The 27,131-nt window shown below is 52.5% G+C and overlaps 2 protein-coding genes across 4 annotated transcripts in view; both read right to left on the bottom strand.

Moving 5' to 3' along the window:
• The window catches only part of TCF20 (transcription factor 20), a 225,063-nt gene extending 214,223 nt beyond the window's left edge, over positions 1 to 10,840 (bottom strand). The window contains exon 1 of one of the 3 annotated variants that reach the window (XM_066256601.1): positions 10,724 to 10,840. In XM_066256601.1, the coding sequence (XP_066112698.1) occupies positions 10,724 to 10,771 (48 nt within the window). In that variant the 5' untranslated portion in view covers positions 10,772 to 10,840. The remainder of the gene's footprint in view (positions 1 to 10,723) is intronic. The other 2 variants (XM_066256582.1, XM_066256592.1) reach the window with 2 other exon arrangements.
• A 13,699-nt stretch (positions 10,841 to 24,539) lies between these two features.
• The window catches only part of NFAM1 (NFAT activating protein with ITAM motif 1), a 35,083-nt gene continuing 32,491 nt past the window's right edge, over positions 24,540 to 27,131 (bottom strand). Inside the window, exons 5-6 of the mRNA XM_066253069.1 lie at positions 26,799 to 26,885; positions 24,540 to 25,027 (exon numbers count right to left, since the gene is read on the bottom strand). Of these exons, the coding sequence (XP_066109166.1) occupies positions 24,968 to 25,027; positions 26,799 to 26,885 (147 nt within the window). The 3' untranslated portion in view covers positions 24,540 to 24,967. The remainder of the gene's footprint in view (positions 25,028 to 26,798; positions 26,886 to 27,131) is intronic.

The following is a 27,131-nucleotide window of genomic DNA, read 5'->3' as shown; positions in this document are numbered from 1 at the left end:
TTAGGCTGCTGGCCGTTTTATTAGAGCTCACATCTGTACAGGAGAACGGGCTGCCCATTCCTTCCAGAAGTGATTGCTGAGCCCATTTCCTCCTTGCCATGAACAGGGCACCAAACACCAAGCCTTGCCCTGAAGGGACTCACCAATAATAATGATAACATGCTTGCACGTGTGGGTCCCAGCTGGCTGACTTTCAGAGGTTTGCTGCTTTATAAGTACAGTCTCACTCAATCCCTTAGAGAACCCTGTGAGTTGGGGGCTGCTACTGTCATCCACAGATGAAAAAACAAAGAGGTGAAGTAACTTATCCATGATCACCCAGCAGGAGAGGAGCAGAGCCAGGATTTGAAACGAAGAACTTAACACCACACTCAGACAACACAGAAACCTGTATAACCTGGGTCATTGCACAAACCAAGGCAACACTTGGGGCTGTGGGAACACTGGGGGAAGAGGGTTTTGAGAGAGGTGGCTCAGTAAGGAACTGGCAGGAAACATCAATAAGCAGGGACTTAAAGACATGAAAGCTTGGAAAGAAGGAGAAGGGGAAGGGCAGTCCAGGCAGGAAGGACAGCCCAGGCAAAGGCCCAGAGTGGGGAAAGGGCAAGCCAACCTAGGCCTCCTCCCCTCTGCCTGGCTTCTAGCTCCACCCCCCTAGCTGATGCAGCTCTCAAAGGCCCATTCACATCTTCTGGCCGTTGTCTATGCTGATCCCTATTTGTATGCTGTTCCCCTTATTCTTCTCCTTTCCAGGTTCAGTGGTGGCAGGGCAGGATTTGAAAATAGGCCTGTGGATTTCTAACCATGTGCCTTTCTTGATACACTGTTCTGTCTCACAGAGAGGATGAGACTTAAGCCTGGAGAGACCTAGGACAGACAGGAATCTGCAGGAAGGGCATGAGGCACAGGGGAACAGAATGTGCAAAGCCATCAGAGTGGAGTCAGAATTGTGCCTGGATCTGCCCTCCTGCACAGTCACAGTCCCCGCCACCACATTCCAGGTCTCCAAAGGCTTCTCTTTCCATTGCTCTGCCCAGGGGCTGGCTGGCAGGATATAGGCAGAGAATGCTCACACTGGGGGATGGAACACTGGCTTCAATATTGCTTCACCAGGTTGCTTCTCCCTGTGCCTAGGATTTCTCTCCTATAATATGAGATTGCAAGCCCGGTCTCAAAAATTATTTGAGTGAATGAAGGTAAGGAAAATCCCTGATAGAGTTAGTACCAACTCAACAAATATCAATTGCCTGGAGCACTATGACAGAGCCCATGAGTCCTGGCATTGTTCCATTCCCTAGCTGGGGAGCTAAGAGGCTCTGGAAGGCAGGGAGCTCTGGGTATAGCCTGGGTGGGGCTATGACTAGAGCAGTGAGGTTATTACAAGGATGAAAGGTGAGCTTTGCTTCCTGGAGGCCAGTGGTGTGCTCTCAAAACCATGCTTTCCAAAATGTCATTGTGGGGACTCCCAATTACTGCAGGTGCTGGCCATGACCCAGCCAGCTGACAGATGAGATTGGGAGGCAGATATCAAGGGCTGGCCCACCCCTGACCTGGAGCCCCAGCCCCCCAGACAGGGAAGCAACAGAGTTCTGTGGACCTGCTCCACAGGGGCAGGACTGTTGGAGGCAGTGGCCCCTTTTCCACTCTGTCTTCAGAGCCTCACTGTTATAGAGGAAGCTTGGAAGCTCTGAGAGGGGACAGTGACAATTACTGGAAACCTTCTGTGGGTCAGAAAAGAGCTGGGTACTTTACAGTGCTCTTTAACTGACAGCTAGGTAGTAATGTCCCCGTTCCACAGATAAGAAAACTGAGGCTTGGAAAGGTCAAAGAAACTTGGGCTTAAGCCTCTCAGACCTACTCTCCTTTCCCCCACATGCATAGCTATTGAACTTCAGTGATGTCAGAGAGCTCACTCCTGCAAACACTCCATCTTGTGCAACTTGAAAAAGTTCTCAGTGAGGGCTGAAATCAGCCCCTGAAACTCCCAGCTCAGGCAGCAGCCCTCAGCAGCATGTGGAGGCAGGCCCTCTGTCCCCATAGCCGCCTTCAGACAGTCAATGCAGTAGGATAGCCCAATCAACCAGGGCGCCCCCCTGGGGTAACTGCTCCTCTCAGAGCCTCGTTTCCTGAGCTATAAGTGGAGATAACAACAGCCCCTGCGTAAGAAGTTGTTGTGAGCCTTTAGAGTGAATGACTCTAGAACATTCTAGGAGCATCCAGAGTCTTCAAAGAAGTTCTTGACAAGGAGAGAGGCTCAGAGAACTTTCCAAAGGCCTGACTCACCTTCCCAAAAGAGAAAGTGGCCTTGAGCAAAGCACCCCTGTGGTGAGGATCTGGGACTCAATCTCAGAGCCTGTCATGAAATAGCTTTTACCTGTGTGACCCTAGCTTCTCCAGACTGACATTAGCTCACTCAGTCCACCCAAAGGATGCAGCTCGGTCTTGCTAAAGGGAGTGGGGCTAGGTAGGTCTGGGTTCAAGTCCTTCACCTGCCATTTATCAGCTATGTCCTAATGTAGGTGTTGGTTACCTCTCTGCTCTGAGCCTTGACTTCTCTAGCATCAAGGAGGGACCTATCTCTCAGGGTTGTGGTACTCAGTAGAGTGTGAGGCCAAACTTTGGTGGCTCCTTGAGTACAGAGCTGGGTACACCCCATGCCTGGCCCTTACTGGGGACATCCAGGCCATCCCCGTCATTGTCTTGCCTGCCTCTCTGCTCATTGAAGGAGGGACCGGAGAAATGCAGCCCAGTGTCTTTGCACATTCCCTCCTCCCCCTCCCCTGCTGACCACGCTCTTCCTGGCAGACTTCACTCTACCCTGGGTCGCCATAGGCTTATTTCCCCCTCCCTATGTGGCAGGACAGTGCTGCAGGAAACATCAAGGGTCCACCAATGGGAAAACAGCCAAGAAGAAGAGAACTGATGCATCTAGGATCATAGGGTTGGACAGAGAGAACTGGGAGTCCACGCCATGGGAGTCCACGCCAGGCTCCACCATTCCCCCTGACACCGCCCCAACCAACACTGAAGATCTTCCCCAGCCCATCCTCACAGGCCAAGTGGCCCATACGTGCCCTATACATTCCCACCCCAGGGGCTCTGCCCACACAGTAACCTCAACCTGGAAAACCTGCCCTTCTCTCCAAGTGGTTTGTATTGACCTTTAAAGCCCTACCTGCTCCTCCCTGCCCACCAGCCCCATCCTCAGCCCGGGAGCACACACCTACCTGTCTACCCAGCCCTCCTCCTGCCCAATTCCTCTTCACTTTTCAGGGTACCTCGTGTATATCCCCTCCTCCAGGAAGCTCCCTCCAACCAGCTGGACCAAGTCCTCTTCTGAGCTCACTCCAGGACACCACTCTCCTCCACCCTCAGTGTCTGCCTCCCTCCCCAAACTAGGACTCTGTGAGTAGGAGGACAGGGGGATGTCTTGTTACATGTGTCACCTCAGCCCTCAGAACAGAACCTGGCACAGACAAGGTGTCCAATACTTGCTGTCCCTCCACGGCATCCATCCACCTATCCTTTCACTCACCAGGAATACAGCAGTGAGAGGACAGGTTGAGTTCTAGTAACAAACACATGCACGTGCACTACAAGGTCAAGTGCAAGTGAGTGCTGCAAGGCGTGGCGGAGCAGGGAGAGAGCAGCCGGGTGGGCAAAGGATGGGAGAAGGTAATGAGGAAAAGTCTCTCTGAGCAGGTGACATTTGATGACCTCCCTAGAGGAAGTCAAAGAGGAAGTGATATAAATATTCGATGAAAGGTTGTACCTGGGGGAGGAACAGCAGGTGCAAAGGCCCTGAAGCGAGAATGAACATGGTCTGCTGGAGGAATAGCAAGGAGGTCATGAGTGAGGTGGGGGGTGGCAGGAACTGAGGCCACACAGGGAACAAGCAGGGTCCACCGGCAGGACTCTGCTTTGATCCTGATTGGGCTGGGATCCATTGCAGGGTTCTGGGCAGAGGAATACAAGATTTGACCTAAGTTCTGACAGGATCACCCTGGCTGCTGTGTGGAGAATGGATTCCAGGGACAGAGGGAGAAAGGAGACCTGTGAGGAGGCTCTCATGCAGGGGGGCTTTGAGAGTGGTTGCAGTGGATGTGGAGGGCAGGGGTCAAACTGCTGATACATTTTGAAAGTTGAACCAATAGCACTTGCTGATGGATTGAATGAGGGGGTAGACAGAAAGAGGGAGATATCAAGGCTGACCTCAAGGTTTTGGGCCTGAGCAAGGGAGTGGAAAAATGGGGGTGCCATTACATGAAATGGAGAGGTGGAGGAGGTGAGACAGGTAGGGGATGAATTTCAGGAGCTCAGATTGTGATCTGCTTTGGTGGAGCTAGCTGTCCCCTGGACATCCAAATGGAGATACAGCAGAGGTGTTGGCTGCATAGGTCTGGAGTTTGGGAGAGAAGCCCAAGCTGAGTGTAGGTACCCATTCTGAGTCCCTGTGTCTTACACATAGTAAGTCCTCAGTAAATTCCTGCTGACCTGGTCTGCAGAGCCTTATGGGTTACACAGAACTGGCCACCACCCAGCTCCTGGCCTCTAAAAGAAGTGTACAAAGGGCCTCAGGGTGTGGAGAGCCACACCCTGAGGGGGGCAGGAGTGGCAAAACCAGCATTCCTCCCATAACAGGAGGGCAACCTGGGAAGGCCTTTAGGCCAAGGTGGTACAAGAGTCTTGGCAGACAGAGATGCAGTGGGCATTCTGGGAAGGCAGGTGCTCCAGCTTCAGGGTGAGGTGGGAAACAGGAGGAGGAAGGCCCAAGGGACCCAAGGGAGCCCGTGGAGCTGGGGTTTCATGGATGGGTGCAGGAGCCCAACCTCAGGCTCCAATCCAGGCTCTGGGACCTTGGATAAGATATTTAACCCATGAGCTTTCTTGGTTTTGCCTCTAAAATAGAAATGATCATTGTATTCCCTGCATGGGTTGATGTGAGGATCAAGTGTGTTAAGCCATGTAAATTGGCCAGAATAAAGTGATAGCAGGTGCTCAATAACATGACCTACCCAGTAGTATTGTATCCAAATAAGGCAGTATGCTCCAGCCCCCCAAGAGAACGGTCAAACAGGGCAGAGAAGAAGAGTGCATGAGGCCCAAGTGTGAGGTGCCTGGGACCCAGATAAGGAGGCACTTTATTCCCTTTGGGCAACAGGGAGCCATGGCAAGTTCAATGCAGAGAAATGAAGGCTGTTCTATTTAGTCTTTGATTATCCTCCACCTGTGCTGCATTTGACACGCCCTCCTAGCCCAGCCCCAACAGTCCTACCCAGCACCCAGCCTGTGAGTTCAGGGCGGCATCTCATAGTTACAGCTGACACTTGCTGAGTGCTTACTGTGTCAGTCCTCACAACAGCCCCTGAGGTTGGTCCTATTATTGTTATGGTTTGACAAATGGGGAAACCAAGGCACAGAACACATCACACAGATCAATGTCATCATGCATCAGTTCTCCCAGTTGGCAGGGCAGGGTCGCTGTGCCTGTTCACAGGGCAGAGATTCAGAGGTGATGTGACTCACCCAAGGCCCCAAGCTTGTCCATGGGGATTTGCGACTCCAAAGCAGGTCTGTTAGACTGTGCCAGGAGCCGGGCAGGCATGGCACATGGAACCCTGAGCTCCCTCTAACCTGGGCCTGCATCAGAGTGAGTTCTCTGCCTGAGGAACTATTTCTGAGGTCTTCATACCCATTTGGGGAAGGAGGAAGACAGTAGATTCCCCTCTCCCAGACTAGCCTGGGCCTTGTGTCATGGGCCCCTTTGCTGTCATTTCTCTCCCGACTTTGTCCTTTCAAAGAGGTTTTTCATCCCAACAAACGCCCCTGACCACTGGTTTGGCCCTGCCCTGTGGAGAGGAGACTGCAAAGCAGACTTCACTGCATCCTTTTAACAGTTTCACAGCCAGAAAAACCAGCAGAGGGAAATACAATGTTTACAGACCGGGTCAGGTCCACAGTCATGTTGTAAAATGGATTCCTGGAAAAACATAAACCAGCAATTTACCCTGTGAATTTCACTGGCCTCAAAAAAGAAAAAAAAAGAAAGAAAGAAGGAAGAAGCTAACCTATTTAAATAACAAGGTAATGAGGGAGATAAACCGTTCCTTTATTCGTCAATCAGGACACACAAAAACTCCACAGAAATGAAACATTCACAAGTAGCTTCAGGACTGATTCATTAGCTGCTGTCATTTCATTAAAAAATCAACATTTCTATTAAAATAGGATGACGTCCAAAAGGTCTTTTTGCTTTAAAGAAATTGTCTTTTAATACAGGGCAAGGCTTGGATTTATTTTTTTGTTTTTTTTTAAACAAAGCTCACATTCTTCTGACTTCATGCCTGTTACTACAGCCAGAGGGAAACTGATTTCAGAATCCATCTGATATGTCAGATTTCTTTGTGGCATCCACTTCATCGCTCAGCAGCCAGCCATGATGTCATAAGCCCATCAGATTTCGGGGGTTGGGGGAACCTGGGGAATTGGTAGGAATGGATGCTTCTTACCCATCAGGAAGGGGGTGGGGAGGGGCTGGGTATGTTTGGGAGGCCGGGACCGGGAGGCAGGCTCAATGTTTGTGATATTAAATGTCAGGCAGAAACCTGAAAAATCCAGCCACCCAGATGTTTTCTAAATATCCAGATGTCTGGCACTGAGCAGATCTTGCCCCCCTTCCCCCTCCACCACCACCACCTCCTCTCCCAAGAGGCACTCGACATTTTGGCTCTGACCTCAGGTCGACAGTGAGTGCACTCAGCCAGGAGCTGTATACTCCCTCCAGGTTGCCCACCCTCGGATTTGGAATTTCTTTCTAAATCTTTACACGTGGATGACAGGAATAACTAGGTCCAGATTTTTAAAAGCTGTGGAAGCAGTGCTTTGAAAAGTTCAGTCCCTGGAATTAGCTCCCACAGAATACACTATAGAAGCCAAAAATGAGGGGGAAAAAATCCCTCAGCCAACACACACACACACACAAACATATGTGACTCTTAAGCCATAGGACTTAAAAACCCAAAACAAAACCAGCAAGTCTGAGAACCAAGGAGTAGAGACACCAAGAAGCAATGAGCCCTCCCCCCAGGAGTGAGCTTCCCCAAATCAGAAAACCACCCAACAGCTTTGTTCTTCCTGACAAAGCCCCTTGCTTCCAAGGAACAGATAGTTGCCAACAAAAGCACAGGGCAGAACTAATTTACACTCAGACTCCAGGCGTCAAGGAGTCATAAAGTACAGAAATGGAACTGGCTTTGCCTGGGAAGCTGCCCCACCACCACCGGCAATGGGGACTCCCAGGCCTGGGGGAGCCCCGCAGGCTATAGCCCTTGCAGAGCCCTGGCTTCCAGACGGCCTGGCCACATGCCTGCTGAGGCCACCTTTGAGGCCTGTGACATCACAGCTAATTGCTCCTGAAAATGAGCCAAGAACTTCAGGTCCCTGGGGCCCAAACCCTATGACTTCACAAGGAGCCAGGAGGAAAGGCAGCTGGGGAGGGGGCCAGATCCAATTAGAACCTAGTGCTGTGATGATGAGAAGTGGGGGGTGGGAAGGGAGGATGTCTGGCAGAGGGTAGAAGGAGGTGGGTGGGAACTCTCGGCTGGAAGTGGGGAACTCTGTGGCCTCATCTCCTAGAACAACACCTGTGCTTTCCAGATTCAAAAACTGAGGGCAAAGAGTGCCTGAGTGGCCCTCCCAAGGACACCGGGCTAATTAGCGGGACAGCCAATCCTGGGAAACAGAAAACACAGGCCTGGCATGGCACAACTGTTCCCTGAACGTTATCTAATTTAATCCTTACAACACTCCGTGAGGGAAGAATTATCATTAACCTCGGTTTCCAGAGGAGCCAGTGGAGGCGCAGAGAGGTTAAGTAATTTGCCCAAGGTCACAAAGCTAGTCATTATCAGAACTTGGTCTGAATCTGAGTCACTGACTCCGAATCCAGTGCTCCTTCTGCTGGACGGAGGGAAGGCAGTTAAAGTTGCTCTGGGAGCTCTGAATCTGATTTAAATACATATTTTAAAAGCTAGTGATCCCCACAGAACAGAAGGAAGTAAATCATTGCAAATTAATTTATTTAAAGCAATTCCAGTCAGGAGGGCTGTCTGACTGGGTGGATGAGGAAGCTGCTTTCCTTCTGTCCCTGCCAGAACCTGAATAAAGCATGTCGATGCTCTCTCTCTAGCCCTGCATGCATGGAGGCCGTTCAATCCCCTCAAGTGGGGAGGACAGGAGTGGGGGATGCTAAAAGCTTTGTCGTGCATCTCTGAGGGCACAGTCTGCCTTAGGAAAGATGCCGGGCACACAGGTTTGACAAGGCCAGGGGAGGAAAAACTCACTGAGTCTAGAAACTACAGAAAATAAAAATAAAGTCATTTGGTCCCTCTACACCTGATTCTCACTTTCCAGCCAAGAGTTTAAATGAACTACAGGTCACCTGGGCGCTATTTGTGGCCCAGATGCCTGACTCTGGGTCAGAGAGGTGCTGCCAGGGATCCTGTCTGCCCAGGATGGGAGATGGGGTTGGAGGCCAGGCCGTTACTGTGTGGTCTTGTACCCTGGCCATCCTGGGGAGCCTTCTGGCCACCACCATCTCCCAGAGTAGCATTTGAAGGGTTGGAGCAGAAGAATGAGGAATAGGCTGGTTTGAGCTCAGAGAACAGCACAGGCACCTGTCCCCAGCCCTCCTCCTCCCCAGCCCTGGGCAGGGCCACTTTCAGTGGGCCAGCCTTGGCACTTTAGTGGGCCATCTGCGCCAGGTCTCTCCCTGCTTTCTTCCCTACCAGGCTGGTTTCTTTTAGTTTTGTTTCTGTGAACGGCATATGGAGTGTGGAACCCAAGACTCAGGCCAGAGAAAGGGAAAGAAAACTTTCTGCCATCTGGATGCCTGACCTGGCTAAACAGCTTCCGTCTTTCTGGAGAAATTCTACTCATTCTTTATTCACTTTGCCTACCATCTATCCAGAAAAGATTCAGGTTCTGTCTTCATGGCACTTACAATTAATGGAGGGTGGGGAGAAGACAAACATTGATCCAATAATGGCATAAAAATGTCCATGGAAAGAGTGGTCCCCAGGCTATGAGAGCCTGTCTTAGGGAAGAGTGAGATCAGGGGCCTTCCTAGGGCCCAAAGAATAAGGAGGAATTAATCCCTCTGACTGACTCACTGTCACTTCCACAACAGAGAAGCCTTCTCTAATGCCCCCACAAGGCGACTGCCTCCCATCCCCATGCCCCATCCTTTCCTGGCTGTTGCTCATCATCTATGTCACTGCCTTGTTCTGGAAGTCCCATGAGGGCAGAGACTGGGTCTGTCTTCTTTAGCACTGAGTAGCCATGTCTGGGACATAGTAGATGTTTAGTGACTACTTGTTGATAAAAAAAAAACAACAAAAAAAACATAAACAAAAAACAAATGCAAAGGGCCTGTAGTAGGTGGAATCCTTGAAAATAGGAGTGTGTGGGAGTAAGAATGGAGCAAAAAACACAGAGAGTGATTAATGGGAGATGAGACTGAACCACCCCAAGAAGCACCCTGTACATGTAAGTATCTCCTCTCCCTTTGAGGCTCCCTTCTGCCCTTCCCCGGTGTTAGAAGCTGGGGTTGAGTCTTCTTTCCTCTACAGGAGAGTGTCATATAGATACCCTACCCCACTTGATCTGCCCCCCAGCATAGCACCCCTGGGGACACATAGGTGGGCAGTAACCTGCCCAACTCTCCCTCTCCACCACTGCCTCCCCTCCTCCATTCATTCCCTTGTGGGGCCACCTGGAGCCACAAAGAGGGGAGGAAGATCCAGAGGTCTCAACCCAGGGCCTCCCTATACCCGGCCTCCAGGTCCTATCTGCACCCTGCCTCCCCCACACTGCCACATCTGGCACCCTTTCTCCTCACGGAGACAGAAGGGGAAGGAGAGAAGCAGCTGGGTTCCGGGGTTGGACCAAACTGGCTTTGCATCCCCTCGGCTGATGACAAGCGTGTGGTGTGTTAGGACATCAAGCTGGCCTCTGTCCCTCAGATCCCTCACTGGTGAAAGGGAGAACACCGCAGAGCTGGCAGAGCAGGTGCTTGGTGAACTTGTCTGACAGGCTCAAAGTCAATCGCCTCTGGATTTCCTCTAGGACTCAGTTCTAAAGCAGCCGGGGCTGGGTTTGGGGCTCCCCCAATCATCCACAGAGGAGGCGGCTGAGCCACCTTGTAGGGGGCGGTGCGTCCCAGCCCCAGCGGCGCACGCTGCTGCGCCCAGACCCCGCTGAGCGCGCTCCGCCAAACTTTCCGCGTCTGCCACCCGCCCGCGTCCACACCTGCCGGTGGTTCTGCCGTGCCTCATCCACCGGCGCGTGTTTGCACAGCCTCCCCTGCCCCCAGGGCGCGGGAGGGTGCCTCGGGCAGAGTCTGGTCTGCGCCGCCGGCCCCGCTGCGAGTTCCGAGGACTGCCACCTTCAGCCCACGGGGCCGTCTGGGCTACCTTGGGGTCTCGGAGCGCCCCACCAGACCTCCTGCGCTGGGATGATACCCCGCCTTGGCGGCCCCGGGTCACAGAAGACGCCCCGCCAGGAGCCGCGTCCACACCGCTCAAGGCTCCCTAGACCCTTCAGAGCGCGGACCCAGACGCGGACCCGGCGACAGCTGTACTGTGTGTGTGTGTGTGGGGGGGGGGGGTGACCTAATCCTTTCCCGGTGACCACACACCAGACGAAGCCTGCCGGGGCTGCTTACCTTGCCCGGACCCTCACGCTCCTGTCCCGGTGGTGAGGTCTCTTTCATACATTTTGCAATATTGTCGATGGCGAAAGAAAATGTTATAAATCCTCTCTCGACCACGTGGCTGTCCCCCAACCTCCCCCTTTTTCTCTTTTTTTTCGGCCTTTAGGACAATACGCGGCCCGAGCGGCCGGCCGCTGGCCTGGGGGCTCCAGGCAGGCGCGGCTGGCCGGGGGTGGGGCGGGGTCTGGGGCGGGGCAGAGGGCGGGGTCGGGCGGGGCGCTCGCGCTACCCCCGCCCTCTCCCGGGAAACCTCGGCCTGCGACCAGCACTCCCGTACCGGCTCTTGATTGGTCGGCCGACTGGCGATGCTGATGTCCGATTGGCTGAGAAGAAGAAGGGGTGGTGGGGGTAGGGGGTTACATTCCTTGCCTTTTCTTTTCTGTCCCTACCGGTTCTTTTTGGGCCTTCCTGACATCTGCAAAGTTTTCCTCAATGCTTCCATGCATCCCATCATAACACTTAACCACCCAAGTATAAAAGTGTTTTTCTCCTTTACCACCAAGTAGGTACCACCGTGAAGTCGGAACTCAGGGTTGCTATTGCTCACCACTGTAACCCCAGGGTCTGGCACACAGTAGATGACAATTGAATTAATGGAAAATGTACATAACTGTTTTTAGAGCTATCTTTTCGGCTGGTAACACCCCTAGAAAATGATATCACTATTCTCCTTCAAGAATGGGGCGACTGAAACAAACAAAAAAATGGGGAGACTGAGGTGCAGAGAAATGCTGTCACCTGGGAGTGAATGGCAGAACTGAAAATGGGACATGCTTACATCACTAGATCTCTTCTACCTCAGATCTCTTCTACACAGCGATGCCTTGTGGAGTGTCAGGGCCTCAGTTTCCCATCTATCAAAAGAGAATGTTGGAGGCCCTAGCCGGTTGGCTCAGTGGTAGAGCGTTGGCCTGGCGTGCAGGAGTCCCGGGTTCGATTCCCGGCCAGGGCACACAGGAGAAGCGTCCATCTGCTTCTCTGTCTCTCTCTTCCCCTCCCGCCGAGACTCCATTGGAGCAAAAAGATGGCCCAGGCGCTGGGGATGGCTCCTTGGCTTCTGTCCCAGGCAACAGAGCGACGCCCCGGATGGGCAGAGCATCGCCCCCTGGTGGGCGTGCCGGGTGGATCCCGGTCGGGCGCATGCGGGAGTCCGTCTAACTGCCTCCCCGTTTCCAGCTTCCGAAAAGTAAAAAAAAAGAAAATTAAAAAAAAAGGAGAATGTTGAATTAGAGCAGAAGATGTGTTCGAAGATAAGTTATTTCAATGAACATACTATACTTAGCACTGCGCTTGGGTACAGTATGTTACGAATAATACAACGCCAGCCTCCATGTCAAAATACTTGTAGTCTGCTGGGTTCTCTCCCTCCTTGGGACCCCCTCCTCTTTAAATTGCCCACCCAGGTCACACCTGCTCCTGGGGTAAGTTAGAAGCACTCTGCTCAAACCAGGCTACCTTGCCCACCTCTGAGGGTGTGGGGACATGTGGGAGGAGACATGGAAGCTATCATTAAGCAAACTGACTTGAGTAGGCATGCTATTCCAGAGGGAGGGCAGTCCCTGGGGACCCCCCAGGTGGGTACTCTTGAATGTGAGGTGGTCTCTGGTAAGGATTAGGAGAGAGAGCTGTAGGAGGGTATAGGGGATGTTCCTGAAATTGGATAGGGAAGGGTTAATTGACTACAAAAATGCTATCTGAGATCCTGGGCAGCCAGATTCAGGCATGCAGAAGAGACAGCGTGGTGACACAGTGAGTTATCCCCTGTATCTCTGTCTTCACATGACCTCTTATAAAAATGCCAGCCATTGGATTTAGGGACCACCCTAACCCAGTATGACCTCATCTTGATTACATTTACAAGCACCCCATTTCTAAATCAGGTTACATTCACAGGTACCCATGGATAGCACTTCAACATTACCTCTTTCGGGAACACAATTCAACCCATGACAAAGCTCAATCAGAAAAGAACATTCTGATCAGAGGGGAACAGCAAGCGCAGAGACTGTGAGGCTGCCCAGGGTAGATGACCATCCTAGCTGCCCACTGCTCTCTTGCCGCTTACCTCCAACTCATTTCCATCCTGTTACCCATCAGCTTCCTAAACAGCCAGGAGGGAGTTGACCTCTGTGTGCCAGGCCTTCCCAGGCCTCCCCTTCCAGCCAATCTTGCCCAGTCTGGGGCCCTGAGGAGAGCCCAGCCTGCCTGTCCCTCCTCCCCCTGCCTGCCTAGGCTCCACCCCCACCCAAATCCTGTATGGAAGATGGACAAGGACAATAAAAGCTGTTTCACAAGCAGGTGGTGATTAATCGTCAAGTTAATTAAAGAGGCAGTAATTACACTCAGATTTCAGAGGAAGGAGTGATGTCTTAGGCAGGGGTGGGTGGTCAGCCTAAGTCTTCCTGAAGAGGTGAGGCCAGAAGACAGAAAAGATTTGAAAAGTCAGGAAAGGCCACGGCCTGTTAGCTTAGTTGGTTCTAGTGTAGTTCCGAAACGCCAAGGTTGTGGGTTTGGTCCCGGTCAGGGCACATAAAGGAAGCAACCAATGAACAACTAAGTGGAACAACAAATGACTGATTCTCTCTCTCTCTGATTCCCTTCCTCTCTGTGTCTCTCTCTAAAATCAATCAATAAATAAATTGGAGGAAAAAGGCAGGAAAAAAACAAGTAACATTTTTTAAAAAGTAGGTGCTTCAACCATAGCTATGTTTTGTCAGAATCAAGTGGTGGGCTTACATCTTTAAGCATATCTCTGTACTTTTCCATGTCTTTGAAATATTTAATTAACAACAACGAAAAAAAAATGGCAGGGGAAAGATTAAGTATTTCTAAACTCCAGTTTGGAATTTATAAATGGCCTCAAATATCTCAAAGTGTGCATCACTTTACACAATGAAAAGGGCCTTAAAATTGTGTGCGAATCGAATCCCGTTCGCCCACCCAGTACATCCTAATGCCGGCGATGCTCTATCTTCATTTCTGATTGATTTTCCCTGGCAGAGGCACAGAATTCTTTGCTTTAAGTGTCAGGCTCTCTCTGTCAAGTAGTTAATGACCTATAAAGCACTTAAAACATACTGGAGGAGATGCTATTTGGAGGCACCCTGTGGTGTACCCTCTCCTATTGTCAGTAATCACCACTCATTTATTTGCTCTTACTGGTTTGAAATTTGCTATCAGTTTTCTCTAAAGTGAAGCCCACCAGGAAAGGCTCAATTCCATATGGGTCCAGATGGGTGATGGGGTTGGGGGCCCTGGTCACCTCTCAGTACACCTTTCCCAACTACCTCATTCATCCTGAGGCTGGGGCCACCATGATCTTCCCATTTTTTCTTACCATCTGTCTGCTGCCTCAACCTGTCTCTTGAGTCCTGACCCATTCTCTTGTCTTTGGGATACCTCCCTCTGGTTGCCACGTGGATTTCTCCTTACTTTGCTGCTCCACTTCTATGCTTCTGCTTGTGTATGCTGAAATCAGCCTCTGTCCATTGGATTGGAGAATGGAAACTCCTTCACCCTTACATTTTTTTTTCTTCAGCGAGAGGAGGGGAGATAGTGAGACAGGCTCATGCAAGTGCCCCAACCAGGATCCAGCTAGCAACCCCATCTGGGTTCGATGCTTGAGAACCAAGCTATTTTTACTACGTGAGGCTGATGTGCTCCAACAGAACTATCTTCAGTATCTGGGGCCATGCTCAAACCAATAGAGCCATTGGTTGTAGGCAGGGAAGAGGGAGAGAAAGGGGGAGAGGGAGGAGACGGTCACTTCTCCTGTGTGCCCTGAGCAGGAATCAAACCTGGGACATCCATACACTGGGCCAACACTCTACCCACTGAGCTACCAGCCAATTCTTCACCCTTATGCCTTGAGGCCAGCAAGTCAACAGGTCTTGCTGGCAAACCCCCCCCCCCCCAGGTGGCTCTACAGTCTGGTCCCCTGCTTCATCCTCCACCTCCTAGGCATCAGTCTCAGCCCCTTAAGCTTTTTCCTCTCTCAGCAGCCTTCAAACTGGAACAGGCCAACCTCCCCAGAGCCACCCACTCAAGCTGCCTCCTAAAGAACGGTGTCAGGAATTTTGCTCTCCTGCCCCCCAACCTCTGTGTGCTCCTCGGGCCTCAGCCTCATATCCAAGGCCCTTCACAACCTGGGCCTAGTGTCCTCTTCCCAAGTGCTTCACCTCTCCTGCCATCTCTCTCCATCTGTCTTCAGGCCTTTGTTCATAATATTCTCTACCTGGACTACCTTCGTCCTTGGAGGCCCTACTTCCAGGGAGCCTTCCTTGGTTTGCTCAGGCTACTTCCCTCTTGGGGCTTCCAAGAGCCTTACCACGATGCCTTTTCCCTGGGTTCCTGTGTCTGCCTGCCTTGTCTCTCATTCAGGGACATATATCGACTGTCCACTGAGAGAGGAGCAGTTGGGAACATCAGCTATGGATTCACACGGGCCCAAGTTCAAGTCTGGCTTTGTCCCTTGCCAGCTGAGTGACCTCAGGCACTCACTACCCTTCTCTAAGCCTCAGTTCCTTCCTCTGCCATGCCCCAGAGCTAGTGCCTGCCCCAATGGAGGATGACACTACCCTGGTGAGGTCAGTGCAGAGAATAAGAGAAGAGGCCCAAGGCTGGATGAGTAGAGGCCGTGGTGGCAGCAGCCTCCAGGGTCAGAGCTGTGGGAGGTGTCCACAAAGAGCACAGAGCAGGGTGAACCATGGACCAGGGGAACAGGAGGGTTTCTCAAGGAGGAAATCAACTGTCCCAGTACGGAAAGTGTACTTGTTTCTAACCAATTACCACAAACGTGGTGGCTTAAAACACTTATTCTCTTATAGTTCTGGAAACCAGAAATCCAAAATTGGATTCACTGGGCCACAAAATTGGATTCATGGTGTCAGCAGGGCCGCACTCTACCCAGAGGCTGTTTCATTGTCCTTTCCAGCTTCTAGAGCTACATTCCTTGGCTCATGGTCCCTTCCTCCATTTTCTTTCTTTCTTTCTTTCTTTCTTTCTTTCTTTCTTTCTTTCTTTCTTTCTTTCTTTCTTTCCTTTCTTCTTTCTTTCTTTCTTTTTATTTTTAGAGACAGACAGACAGGAAGGGAGAGAGATGAGAAGCATCAACTCATAGTTGCATCACTTTAGTTATTCATTAATTGCTTCTCATACGTGCCTTGACCAGAGGGCTCCAGCCGAGCCAGTGACCCCTTGCTCAAGCCAGCAACCTTGGGTTCAAAGCCAGTAACTATGAGGTCATGTCTATGTTCCCACACTCAAGCTTGCGACCTCGCTCTTAAGCTGGAGACCTCGGGGTTTCAAACATGAGTCCTCAGCATCCCAGGTCAATGCTCTATCCACTGCGCCACCACCTACTCAGGGCCTTCCTCCATTTTCAAAGCCAGCAGCCTAGCATCTTTAAATCTTTTTCTGACTCCAAGTCACATTGCTTTCTGCCTTCTATTATCTCCCTCTGAATTCTCCTTATAAGGATACTTATGATAGTAATAATCCAGGATAATCTCCTCATCTCAAGATCCTTAATCACATCTGCAAAGTCTTTCAAAGGTTCTAAGGATTAAGCTATGGACATCTTGGGTGGAATTGGAGGGTATTGTGCACCCTGGATATTGAGAAAGGCCCCAGAAAGACCCTTTAGTATGAGGGAGGGAGAAAAGGCAGAAAAGGGGACAGGGCAAGGCAGACTGGGGTGGAGGGAGGAGCTGGACCAGGTCCCAGGGATATGTTGTGTGCATGTATGTGTGCCCTGACCTGGGAGTAATGGACAGGAGACCCAGAAAGTGTTTTAAACAGGGAATTTTTTGTTTTTATTTCCTCTTATTGAGATATAATTCACATATCATAAAATTAATCCTTTTTTGGCCCTGGCCGGTTGGCTCAGTGGTAGAGCGTCAGCCTGGCGTGTGGGAGTCCCAGGTTTGATTCCCGGCCAGGGCACACAGGAGAAGTGCCCATCTGCTTCTCCATCCCTACCCCTCTCCTTCCTCTCTGTCTCTCTCTTCCCCTCCCGCAGCCAAGGCTCCATTGGAGCAAAGTTGGCCCGGGCACTGAGGATGGCTCTGTGGCCTCTGCCTCAGGTGCTAGAATGGCTTTGATTGTGGCAGAGCGACGCCCTGGATGGGCAGAGCATTGCCCCCTGGTGGGCATGCCGGGTGGATCCGGGTCAGGCGCATGCGGGAGTCTTTCTGACTGCCTCCCCGTTTCCAACTTCGGAAAAATACAAAAATAAAATAAAATAAATAAAATAAAAATTAATCCTTTTTTTTTAAGTGAGAGGAGGGGAGATAGACCAACTCCTGCATGCACCCTAACCAGGATCCACCCTGCAATCCTTATCTGTGGCTGATGCTTGAATCAACCAAGCTATTCTTAGTACCTGAGGCTAACACACTCAGACCTAACAATCTATCCTCAGTGCCCAGGGTTGATAATCAAAGCAGTCGAGCCACTGGCTGCAGAGGGTAAAAAGAGAAAGGAAGAGGGAGGGGAAGAGAAGCAGATGGTCGCTTCTTCTGTATACTCTGGGAATCAAACCCGGGACGTCCATATACTTGGCCGATGCTCTAGCCACTGACCCAACTGACCAGGGCCAAAATTCACCCTTTTAAAGTATACAATTCAGTGGTTTTTTAGCATACTCACAAGGTTGTGCAACCATCAGCACTAACCAATTCCAGAACATTTGCATAAAGAAATCCCATACCTTTAGCAGGCGCTGCACCTTCCAGAAAGCAGGGTAGTTCTGGGATTGACCATCCTAAAGCTCTCCACAATCTTCAGCTCTGGGCTTGAACTCAGAAAGAATACAGCGGCATCCTCCAACACTGAGACCTGGGGCAGGAGCATCGCTGAGGGACCAGACCAACCAGGGCTTAACCTCTCAACCCCTCCCAGTTCCTCACTTTGTCTGAGGAAGCAGGCTAACCACTGCACAGGCACAGGCAGGGGGTGGGGTGGGGAGAGGATACTGAGTGGTGGGAGTTTGGGGCTCACTGTATACACCACAGTTACCATTTTTACACCTGGACCTGATCACTTGGCTTCAGAGTCTCCCACTGTCCTGGAACTCACCTGCACAGACTTGTCCTAACAGGTCAGAGGCCAGCAGCTCCCCTGGCTTCACCTTTCCCACACAGTGCACCCCAGGGTTCTCTCCACAGGACTCTGGGTCCCACCTGGTTCCTAAATTGGCCAGAGTAGGGAACCTTTTAAAGGCTTGAGCATCCCTGAGCGTCCCCTACTGATCTAGCCACTAGGAGTGGCTGGGACTCGGCTGGGACATAAGGGGTCCACAGAGGGTTTCTCCAGTGTGCCCTGTGCCCTACACTGGGCTTAGCTCTGCTGGTGGCTTGGAGGGTCCCAGGCCCTGCACTGTCAGAGCTGTCTGGCCTGGTCTAGAAGCAGCTGAAGCAGGAGAGAAGGCCATCTGGTGAGGCAAGGGACAGCAGTTAGGACATTGCTGAGCCGGCTGAGGCATACCCTGGCAGTGACAAGGGCTTCTGGGATCAATTAGCAGAACCACCCTAACAGGGCTCAAGGCCCCTGACACACACTCCGCAGGCACGTGTCATCGATCGGAGCCTCTGACAGCCTCGGCAGCCAGGAGGTGAAGCAGGGGCTGCTGCTGGCCTTTCTCACGTCCCTAGGCCTTCTCCAACAGCCCTGCACAGAGCCTGCCCCTTCTCACCAGGCAGGGCTGGTCTTCCAGAACCTGCACTGTCATGGCCTTGCATCTCCAGCTGCTGGGGGTGCAGCAACACGTCTGTCTCAATTTTCACATGTGTGAAATGGGTCACGTACTAATTAGAGATCACTTCCTGGAAATTAGAAAAAAAAATCATTCTCCCTCTTTTGTCAAGAACTGTACTACATGGCCAGCCCAGGAAAAGGTTCACTTGCTCTCTACACAAATGTTTCTTGAGCCCTTGTGATGAGTAAGGCACAAAAAAAGACAAGCAAGGTGTCTCCCAACCCCCACCCCCATGCTCTAGAATCCAGAGCCTCCTGGGAAGATGGACGTGTGTGAATTGATTAATGAAAGGATGTCAGCGCAGTAAAGAAACTGCTTGGTGGGGGAGGGGGTTTTAGGAAAGGCTTCAATGCAAGAAGTGGTATTTGAGCAGGAATTCCTGCTTAGGTTCAGAGGTGGGGAGTTTGGCACCCTGGTGAATAACAGTCATAGATGGGAGTGTGGATGGGCCCTGAGCTGGCTTTGGACCAGCAGAAGCTGGTCAGAAATGAGGCTGATGGACTCCATGAGGACAGCACCATCTGTCTCTTATCCCGGCCCCAGCACAGGTCCTGGCACATCATTGGAGCTGGGGGGGGGGGGGGTTGTGAGAGCCCTGAGTGCAGGGCTGCGGAGCCAGGCTTCCATCCTCTGGACAGTGGAAGGAGGTGAGGTAGGGACCCAGACTCCTTTTGTATGTGGATGTCCATTTCTCCCAGCACTATTTGTTGAAAAGACTTTTTTCCCATTGAATTACCTTGGCCCCTTTGTTGAAATGATTTGACTAAGGGTAAATGTAAAGTATTGCAGGGTTTTGAGAAGGGAGTGGCGTGGTCAGATCTGTGTTATCCAAAGATCAATTTGATGGCAGAGACTGGAAAGGGCCGGAAGTGGGAGGGAATGAAGGGAGACAGAATGGGAGAACTCACAGGAGGAAGGAAGGGGGAGCCGGGAAGAAACCAGGTCAGCTCCAGACCCATGGTGGGGAGCCAGGTACAGGGCTGTGCCCTGAGCCAAGGCCATGGACAGCCAGAATGTGGTCCCCTGGCCTGTGGCACTCACTGTGGAATTAGGATGGGGTGGGCAAAGGGGTGACAGAGAAACAGCCAGTGCTCCTTCGTCCCTCAAGGTCCACAGACTGGTAAAGTGAAACCCTTTCTGGATACAGCCATTGAAAGTAGGTTTTCAAGTAGCAAGAGGATTGTAAGTAGGGAACAACACCAATTACAATAGCAGCATCCCAGATTATAAAGCTTGCAAGAGGCGGCTCACACTTCCAGGAGTGCTGTGCCAGAGGTTTCCAGGGGAGGCTTGGGCTCCGAATGTCTAGTGTGCCTAAACCAGGCTCTGAGTGAGTGTGGGATGCCAGGCAGGTCTGGCCTCACCACCTCTACTGACTTGTTTCCATTAGCCCAAGGAGGTAGACCACTATGGGAGAGAGCAGGAGGATACCCCCAACTCCCATAGTTCTGAGAAACTGGGTCTGAGCAACAGAAGGCTGACAGGCTGTCTCTCAAGGAAATTTGTTCTTTCCTGGGCTTCCCCAGCCCTGGAGACCCTGCCCCACTCCCAGTTCCCATCCCCCTCCCCTGACCCATAGAGGTTCCACGCACAGGTGGAGCCAGCCCAACAATGCCCTTTCTGAGCCAAATGACCTTGAGCTGGTCAGCTTCTCCGATCATAGTTCCTGCTTCCCAGGGTGTTTTCAGGACTAAATGAGATATTGCAGATAAATAGCCTGAGGATTAGGAACCAGTGCCACCTTCACATGAGACAATTTGTCAGAGACTCTGAAAACAGTACTTGTCCACACCCTGACAGGTTTGCAGGTATGTCCAAGGATGTTTCCTGCTGTCTCTCTGGTGGTGTTGGGAAATTGTGAACAACAGAAAGGGCCATTACAGGGGCCTGATTAAATTAGGGTCCATGGGCCCTGCAGAATCCTTCACCGTGAGCAGAGGCTGGCAGCTCCGACATGCTGTCACGGGCAGACCCCACCACGTGGGGCTGCTTGAACAAAGAAAATGCAAATAACACCTACAGAAGGGTGCCGTTTCAGCTCTTCAGAACCCCCACACAAGGACTATATATCTTGTATGTCTGTCTATATGCAGGTATGTATGAAGATGTAATTAAAGACAGCCAGGAAGAAAATGCACCAAAAATGACTCAGTGGTCACCTCTGGGGAAGGGCTTGGGCTAGAGGATTCCAGGTAGCAAAAGCACCAAAAGGAATTTTGCTTTGCTGTAGTACGTTTTACTGCAATGTGCACCCACCTCACCTGTAAATATACACATTAAAAAATACGTGCTGGCCCTGGCCGGTTGGCTCAGCGGTAGAGCGTCGGCCTGGCGTGTGGGGGACCCGGGTTCGATTCCCAGCCAGGGCACATAGGAGATGCGCCCATTTGCTTCTCCACCCCCCCTCCTTCCTCTCTGTCTCTCTCTTCCCCTCCCGCAGCCAAGGCTCCATTGGAGCCAGGATGGCCCAGGCACTGGGGATGGCTCCTTGGCCTCTGCCCCAGGCGCTATAGTGGCTCTGGTTGCGGCAGAGCGACGCCCCCTGGTGGGCAGAGCTTCGCCCCTGGTGGGCGTGCCGGGTGGATCCTGGTCGGGCGCATGCGGGAGTCTGTCTGACTGACTCTCCCCATTTCCAGCTTCAGAAAATTACAAAAAAAAAAAAAATACATGCTAACACCAAGTGCAGAAACTAGGGCCTGAGCTGTGCTCAGTCCAGGCTCATAAGCAGGTCAGAGGAGCCTAGAAAGGAAGATGTCGTGGTGCCTCATGCCAATGTTCCTGATTCTTGGAGTCTGCATTCAGGAATGGGAAAGTTCCTCCAGGGGACAAGTGAGATCCCCTGGCATCCAGGAGGGACAGAAAGACACCACTCAGTCAGCCTGGCTAGGCCAAGACCATGGCCCACCCCTCCGGGTTGAGCGGTCTACCAAGAAAACTATTGCACTGCACAAAATCCATCCTGGAAACCTCAGGGGCATCCTTAGAACAGAGCGTGGCCCTTAAAAAAAAAAAAAGGCAAATTTGCTTATAACTTGATTTCAGGTTAGTGAGGGCTGGTGGCCAAGAGGCAGCGGCTGTGCCTGGCAGGTCGGCCCCCACCCTTGCCAAGGTCCTGTGATGTCGGCTGAGAAGGTGGGGTTCCCTGTGCAACCAGCACACGTTCCCATGGAAACTCTGCTTTGCAGAATCCTCTGGAAATTGTTGTCGAGGAGGGGCCACCACTCCCCACACCCACTTTGCAGTTTGGTTTCCAGGGACGGTTTTCTCCAGCAAGAGCTGAGAGGAGCAGGAGCAGAGGGAGGGCTGGAGGCTGAAACCCATGAAAGGGGGGAGAACGGGCCATTTCTGAGCCACTGCCTTCAGAAGCCAGCAGAGAACGAGGTTGGAAGAAGTACTTGACATGTTTCAGATGCCCCATGGCTCTGAAGAGGGTGGCAGGGCCTGGCCTAGGAGGAGAGATGGTGGGGAGTGCGGGTCAGAGCAAGAGTAGGCCAGGCAGAGAGCATCCTCTGAGACCCTTGGGGCAGGGTCCCAACAGGTGGGAGCAGTGCCTGAGGCCTGGCCCTCTGGGCTGCCTGGGGCTTCTCCTAGCAGTTGTAGGGAGCATCCTTGGGATGGCTGCTGCCATCTACCCTTAGGGGCTAAGGCTCCTGTTGTCCTGGGTCTCACTTGTTCCCCACTAGACCCTCTTCTCTCGGGCACACTCCCAGCCACTGGCCTCCAGCCCCTCCTGAGGCTACACACACACACACACACACACACACACACACACCCCTCTCCCTTTCTGCCTTGCCCCACATCCCATTCTCCTTGTGGGGACAGCCACAGAGCCTGGGTCTCTGTCCCTCAGGAGGCCTGCACCTCATTTAGCACACCATTCCACACTGCCTCTATAGCCTGCTTTTCCCGAAGGATTAGTAGAGAAGGAGACACACACCAGGCATACCCCCTGAGCCTTTGCAGAGCAGGGAATTCCCCATCTGTCCCCTCTGAGCAACACTGAGCAGTCTTGATTGTCACTGAAACTCAGGCTCAAGTGGACATGGCTGCTGAGAGGTGAAACCTGGGAGGCCAGTGGCCACCTAGCCCCAAAAGGCCCCCCAAGAGTGGTTTTTCTCTCCCTTTTCCTCCACCCATTCAGAGACACACACAAGCCCGCCAGCCTGCTATAAGGGACTCTCTGTCCCTTCCTCCTCCCTCACTGCCACCTGCACCCCTTGGGGTCATCTGCCACCCCTTGCCTCTGCACCAGCCCATCTCCATGGGCTCTCAGTCCTCTTTGCTCAATACCTGAAGTACCAGGACACTCTTTCCCCACCCTTTCATGTCAAAGCCCCTGCAAGGGTTCTGCCCTTCCACCCTGACCCCCCCCCCCACCTTCTTGTTCACATCAAAACCTCCTGACTACACAGCCTTGCCCTGAACCAAGCTTGGCCACCACGCTGAGAATGTCTGCATCCACAAGAAGGTGACTTGTTGGTCCCTGAGGGCCTCATAAGCCATGGTGAGGAGCTGGGATTTTGTTCCAAGTAAGGTGAGGACTGAGCACAGGGAGAAACAGGACCCACATAAAGAAGAGAGTGGGGGGGGCAGGGTAGCCATGCTGGGTCCTGGACCAGAGCATAAGGATACTCCTGCCAGGCTCCCATCTTTACCCCTGGGCCAACTGGAAAAGGCTGATTCCCAGCCAGAGGGTCCATGGTCCAGGAGCTGAGGACAAGAGATCCAGACCCAGCGAAATGGCCTCCTCTTGGTCTTGCTGGCTTTGGGTTTCTTGGGGAGGCTCACTGCACCCTGAGCAGTGGTCTTCCCTCACCCCCACCGCAGCTGCTGCCTCAGGATTTTAAAGTCAGGAACCTGGACAGTTCTGCTCAAGGTACCATCCCCTCCCTAAACAGGCATGGCCTTCATAAAACTCCAGCCTCCTGGGGAGCAAAGGCCTCTCCGCTCAACCTTATAATCCAGCTCAGAGCCCTCCTTGCTGTGTGCTTGCAGGCCAGGCCCAGAACCAATCTGAGAGGCTATGGACTGTCCTGTGGGCCCAGAGAGGCTCACTGTCACCAGACCAGAGGGGCAGGTCTTCTTCCAGAGGTCAGCCTATGTCTACCATCCACCCCCAGCTTTTCTATCCCGAAGGTGATGGGCCTGTGCTGCCCATTTTACAAATGAACAAACAATGGAAAACCCAGGGATGATCTGGACCCTTAGCTCCTGACTGCTTGTGAAATGGGTTTCCACTCACAGGAGGGGCTGCTGCGGGGGTGTAATGAGGAACAATGTCAACACTCAGAGTAGCAGAGATGGCACAGGGCCAGGCACTGAGGGGCCACCGTCCACACGGGACCTGAGTTTCTGCAACATGAAGGGACTCCTCTACACAGCCAGGGGAGGCCCCAAGCACCAAACCATGTAACTAGACCAAGATGGAGAGAGCTGGCCTTGAGGCAGCTGGGACTGGCCCTGGGCCAGGAGGGAAGGGGCTGTCTGTCCTCGATCTCTAGGCGGCCGGGGCTCAGCATAGCTCAGGTAAAGACAGGAGGTAAGTGGAGCCAGGATGAGCCAGACATAGGGGGCTTTGGGGAACTAGGCCTTAGGGTAGAAGGAGGAGCAGCTGAGGCCCAAGGGTGCAGAAGGCTTGGGGAGCAGGAGGTGACAAAGCAGGTGGCATAGTGCACACAAAGGGCCAGGCAGATGGAAGACAACCTTGGGGTCCCATTGGAAAGCAGAGAGCTTTAGGTTGTTCGGCTCCAGTTTTTTCAGCACCTCCCCCTCCCCCACTCAGACCGTGTTGGATCTCCTTCCTTACCAGCCTGGACCCTCACTGCTAGGCCCCCTGGTCGCTCAGCCACCTTCTCGGCCTCCAGGTCTGTCCCTGAGGCCAGCCCAACTCTGCATGGTTTTTTCTTACCCATCTCCCACACTTCCCACACCAGCCCCTGGCTTCACCTTGTGTGGCTGCCTGTGCCTTTGGCCTGATTGGGCAAGGGGCAAGGAAGGGGGCATTTGCATAGGTGCTCCTTTATTTGTCCACTTTGAGTGCACAGCACTGACAAGGGCCCCTTGCCCAGTCCCTCCCAAGAAGCTCTCAGTTGGCTTGTAGGCAATGGTACAGGCTGGTGCTAGGACAGCCCATGGGTCTCAGGAGGGCGAGGAGGGCTCTGGGAATGGGTGAGGTCCACAAGAGCCCTTAAGACTGAGGAAGGTCTGGCCTGGCAGAGGAACAACTTGGATAAGGACCTGGAGATGGGAAACAGTTGGTGGGTGTGCCTGGGTGCAGAATTGGGGTGGGGCCGCTGAGGCCGGAACAGCCTGGGATGTGGGGGTGAGATGAGGGGGTACTTCTGGGGCCTCACTCCTGGTCCAGATCAAGTCCTTTGGAGGGAGGGGCTGCTCCAGACCTCTTGATCCAGGGCAAGACCTACGGGCAGGTGGACCTTATCCTAGAGATTTTCATAGACCAGGTTACATTCATTGTCATTCTCGAATCTATGTGGGTTTTCCTGGGGGGAAAAAAAAAGAAAAGAAATTAAAAACAATAGGTAAGGAAAGAACAAACTTACATTTATTTAGTTTTAGTCAAAAGCAAAGAAACTGATGGCTTCCTGCATAGTTGTGACAGGAAAGACTGTCCTTGTGCCCAGCCCACCTGGTGGTCTTTTCTCTTACCACGCCACCCCAGCCCTGCTCTTTGCTCTCTGCTCTCCTGCCCTATAGGCCTCCCCTTTCCTGCTGCAGGGCCTCCCTACATGCTCTTCCCTCTATCTGAGCTGTTTCTTCAAATCCACCTGCTCCCCCCAAACAACCTACTCACTCTGTAGGGCTTGCTCAGCATCCCCAAGAACCCCTCCCAGCCCTGGTCTTTCTCTCTCCAGAGCTCACCTCTCAGATGAGGTCACAAATGTCTCTGTGTGTTTGTCAGGTCAGTGACCCTGTTCCTGAAGCCCTGAGGCTCTTGGAGGGCAAGGACATGTTGTACTATACTGGCCAGCACCCCAATACCTGGCAAATGGTGGGCACTGCCTGGGATGGCCCAGATATCTTTTGGGATCCCAGTCAGTGCCCAGTTCAGCACTAAGTATAGAAAAGGCTTTGAGAATACAGTGCCAGCCTGGGCCCCCTGGGCCAGGGGAGACCAAGCACCAGACCCCCTCACTTCCCAATGGCTCTTCCAGGTGCCCATGAGCCTACTCACCACCCATGGGCTCCTGTATCTGCTTAACAGCCCCTTGTGCTTTACGGGGTCCAAATCTCTGTTGTAGGCATTACCTATCTTGGAACTCATGGAATTCATGGGCATTTGGTTGGTTTTGCAGCAAAGTGTCACTTATCCACTTTATAAATGGGCAAACTGAGGTTGAAAAGAGAATCATGATAGCATTGGACCGGCGTGTGGAAGTCCCGGGTTTGATTCCAGCCAGAGCACACAGGAGAAGCACCCACCTGCTTCTCCACCCTTCCTCCTCTCCTTTCTCTCTATCTCTCTCTTCCCCTCCTGCAGCCAAGGCTCCATTGGAGCAAAGTTGGCCCAGGTGCTGAGGATGGCTCCATGGCCTCCATCTAAGGTGCTAAAATGGCTTTGGTTGCAACGGTACAATGCCCCAGATGGGCAGAGCATCACCCCCTAGTGGGCTTGCCAGGTGGATCCCGGTCAGGTGCATGCATGAGTCTGTCTCTTTGCCTCCTCACTTCTCACTTCAGAAAAATTTAAAAAAATAAAAGAAAATATTAAAACATAAAAAAAGAGAAACATGATTAAGCGAAATACATATCTTGGCCCTCAGCCTGACAATAAGGGAGCCCTGACCAGGCCAGCCCAGGCCAGCACCAGCTCAGACTCCAGTCTCCAACTTTAGCCAACATCATACTGGAGGCAGCTAGGAGCCCAACACCCTCTGACTGATTGGCCAGTGTAGACACTACACTGTGCCCAATGGTAGCTATGACAGTTCACATTGCACGAGTACTTTCCGGGTCCCATTACAACAACCAGGCCTCATAATAAATCCATGAGGTGAGTGCTCCTCAGTTCACAGACAGGAGACTCGGGCACAGAGGGCAGCCCTTTGGCTGGAGCTGCTCAGCTAGTAAAGAGTGGAGAGAGGGTTCCAACCTACCAGGGCTCTCACCGCTAGGCCAGCTGCCTTCCGAGAGGGCTCTGATTCAATAGCAGGAGCTTATTCCTGTGGTCTTATTTACCTGCATTTCATGGATGAGGAGAGGGTCCCATGGAATTAAGGGGGAGCCAGGCTGGCTGGCCTGCGCCCTGCATACCTGGGAGAGAAGGCTCCTGCTGGAGGGGGGGCTGCTGGCCTCGTTCTGCATGCAGGCGTAGACCTCAGTCTCTCGGCGCTGCAGGGCCTGCAGGAGACAGTGTGAGGGTCAGAGGGAGGCGAACAGAGGGGCAGGGCCTGGCCCCAGCAGCCTCGGGAGCTCAGAACATGGGCAGAACCCTGTGGGTCATAGCTTGTGCAGTGACGCCCACCTTACCCGGCCATGCCATGCCTGTCACACTGCCGCACTTGTATGCCTGCCATTCTCCTTTTGGAGTTACCTGGCCCCTTTCCCATTTGAACAAGGTGACTCTTCTCTGTGCCCCCTGCAACC

Source organism: Saccopteryx bilineata, chromosome 1 (genome assembly GCF_036850765.1).
Source record: "Saccopteryx bilineata isolate mSacBil1 chromosome 1, mSacBil1_pri_phased_curated, whole genome shotgun sequence".
Taxonomy (NCBI): domain Eukaryota; kingdom Metazoa; phylum Chordata; class Mammalia; order Chiroptera; family Emballonuridae; genus Saccopteryx; species Saccopteryx bilineata.
Note: the sequence above shows the minus strand (reverse complement) of the source record. Positions and strands in the feature narration are given on the sequence as shown.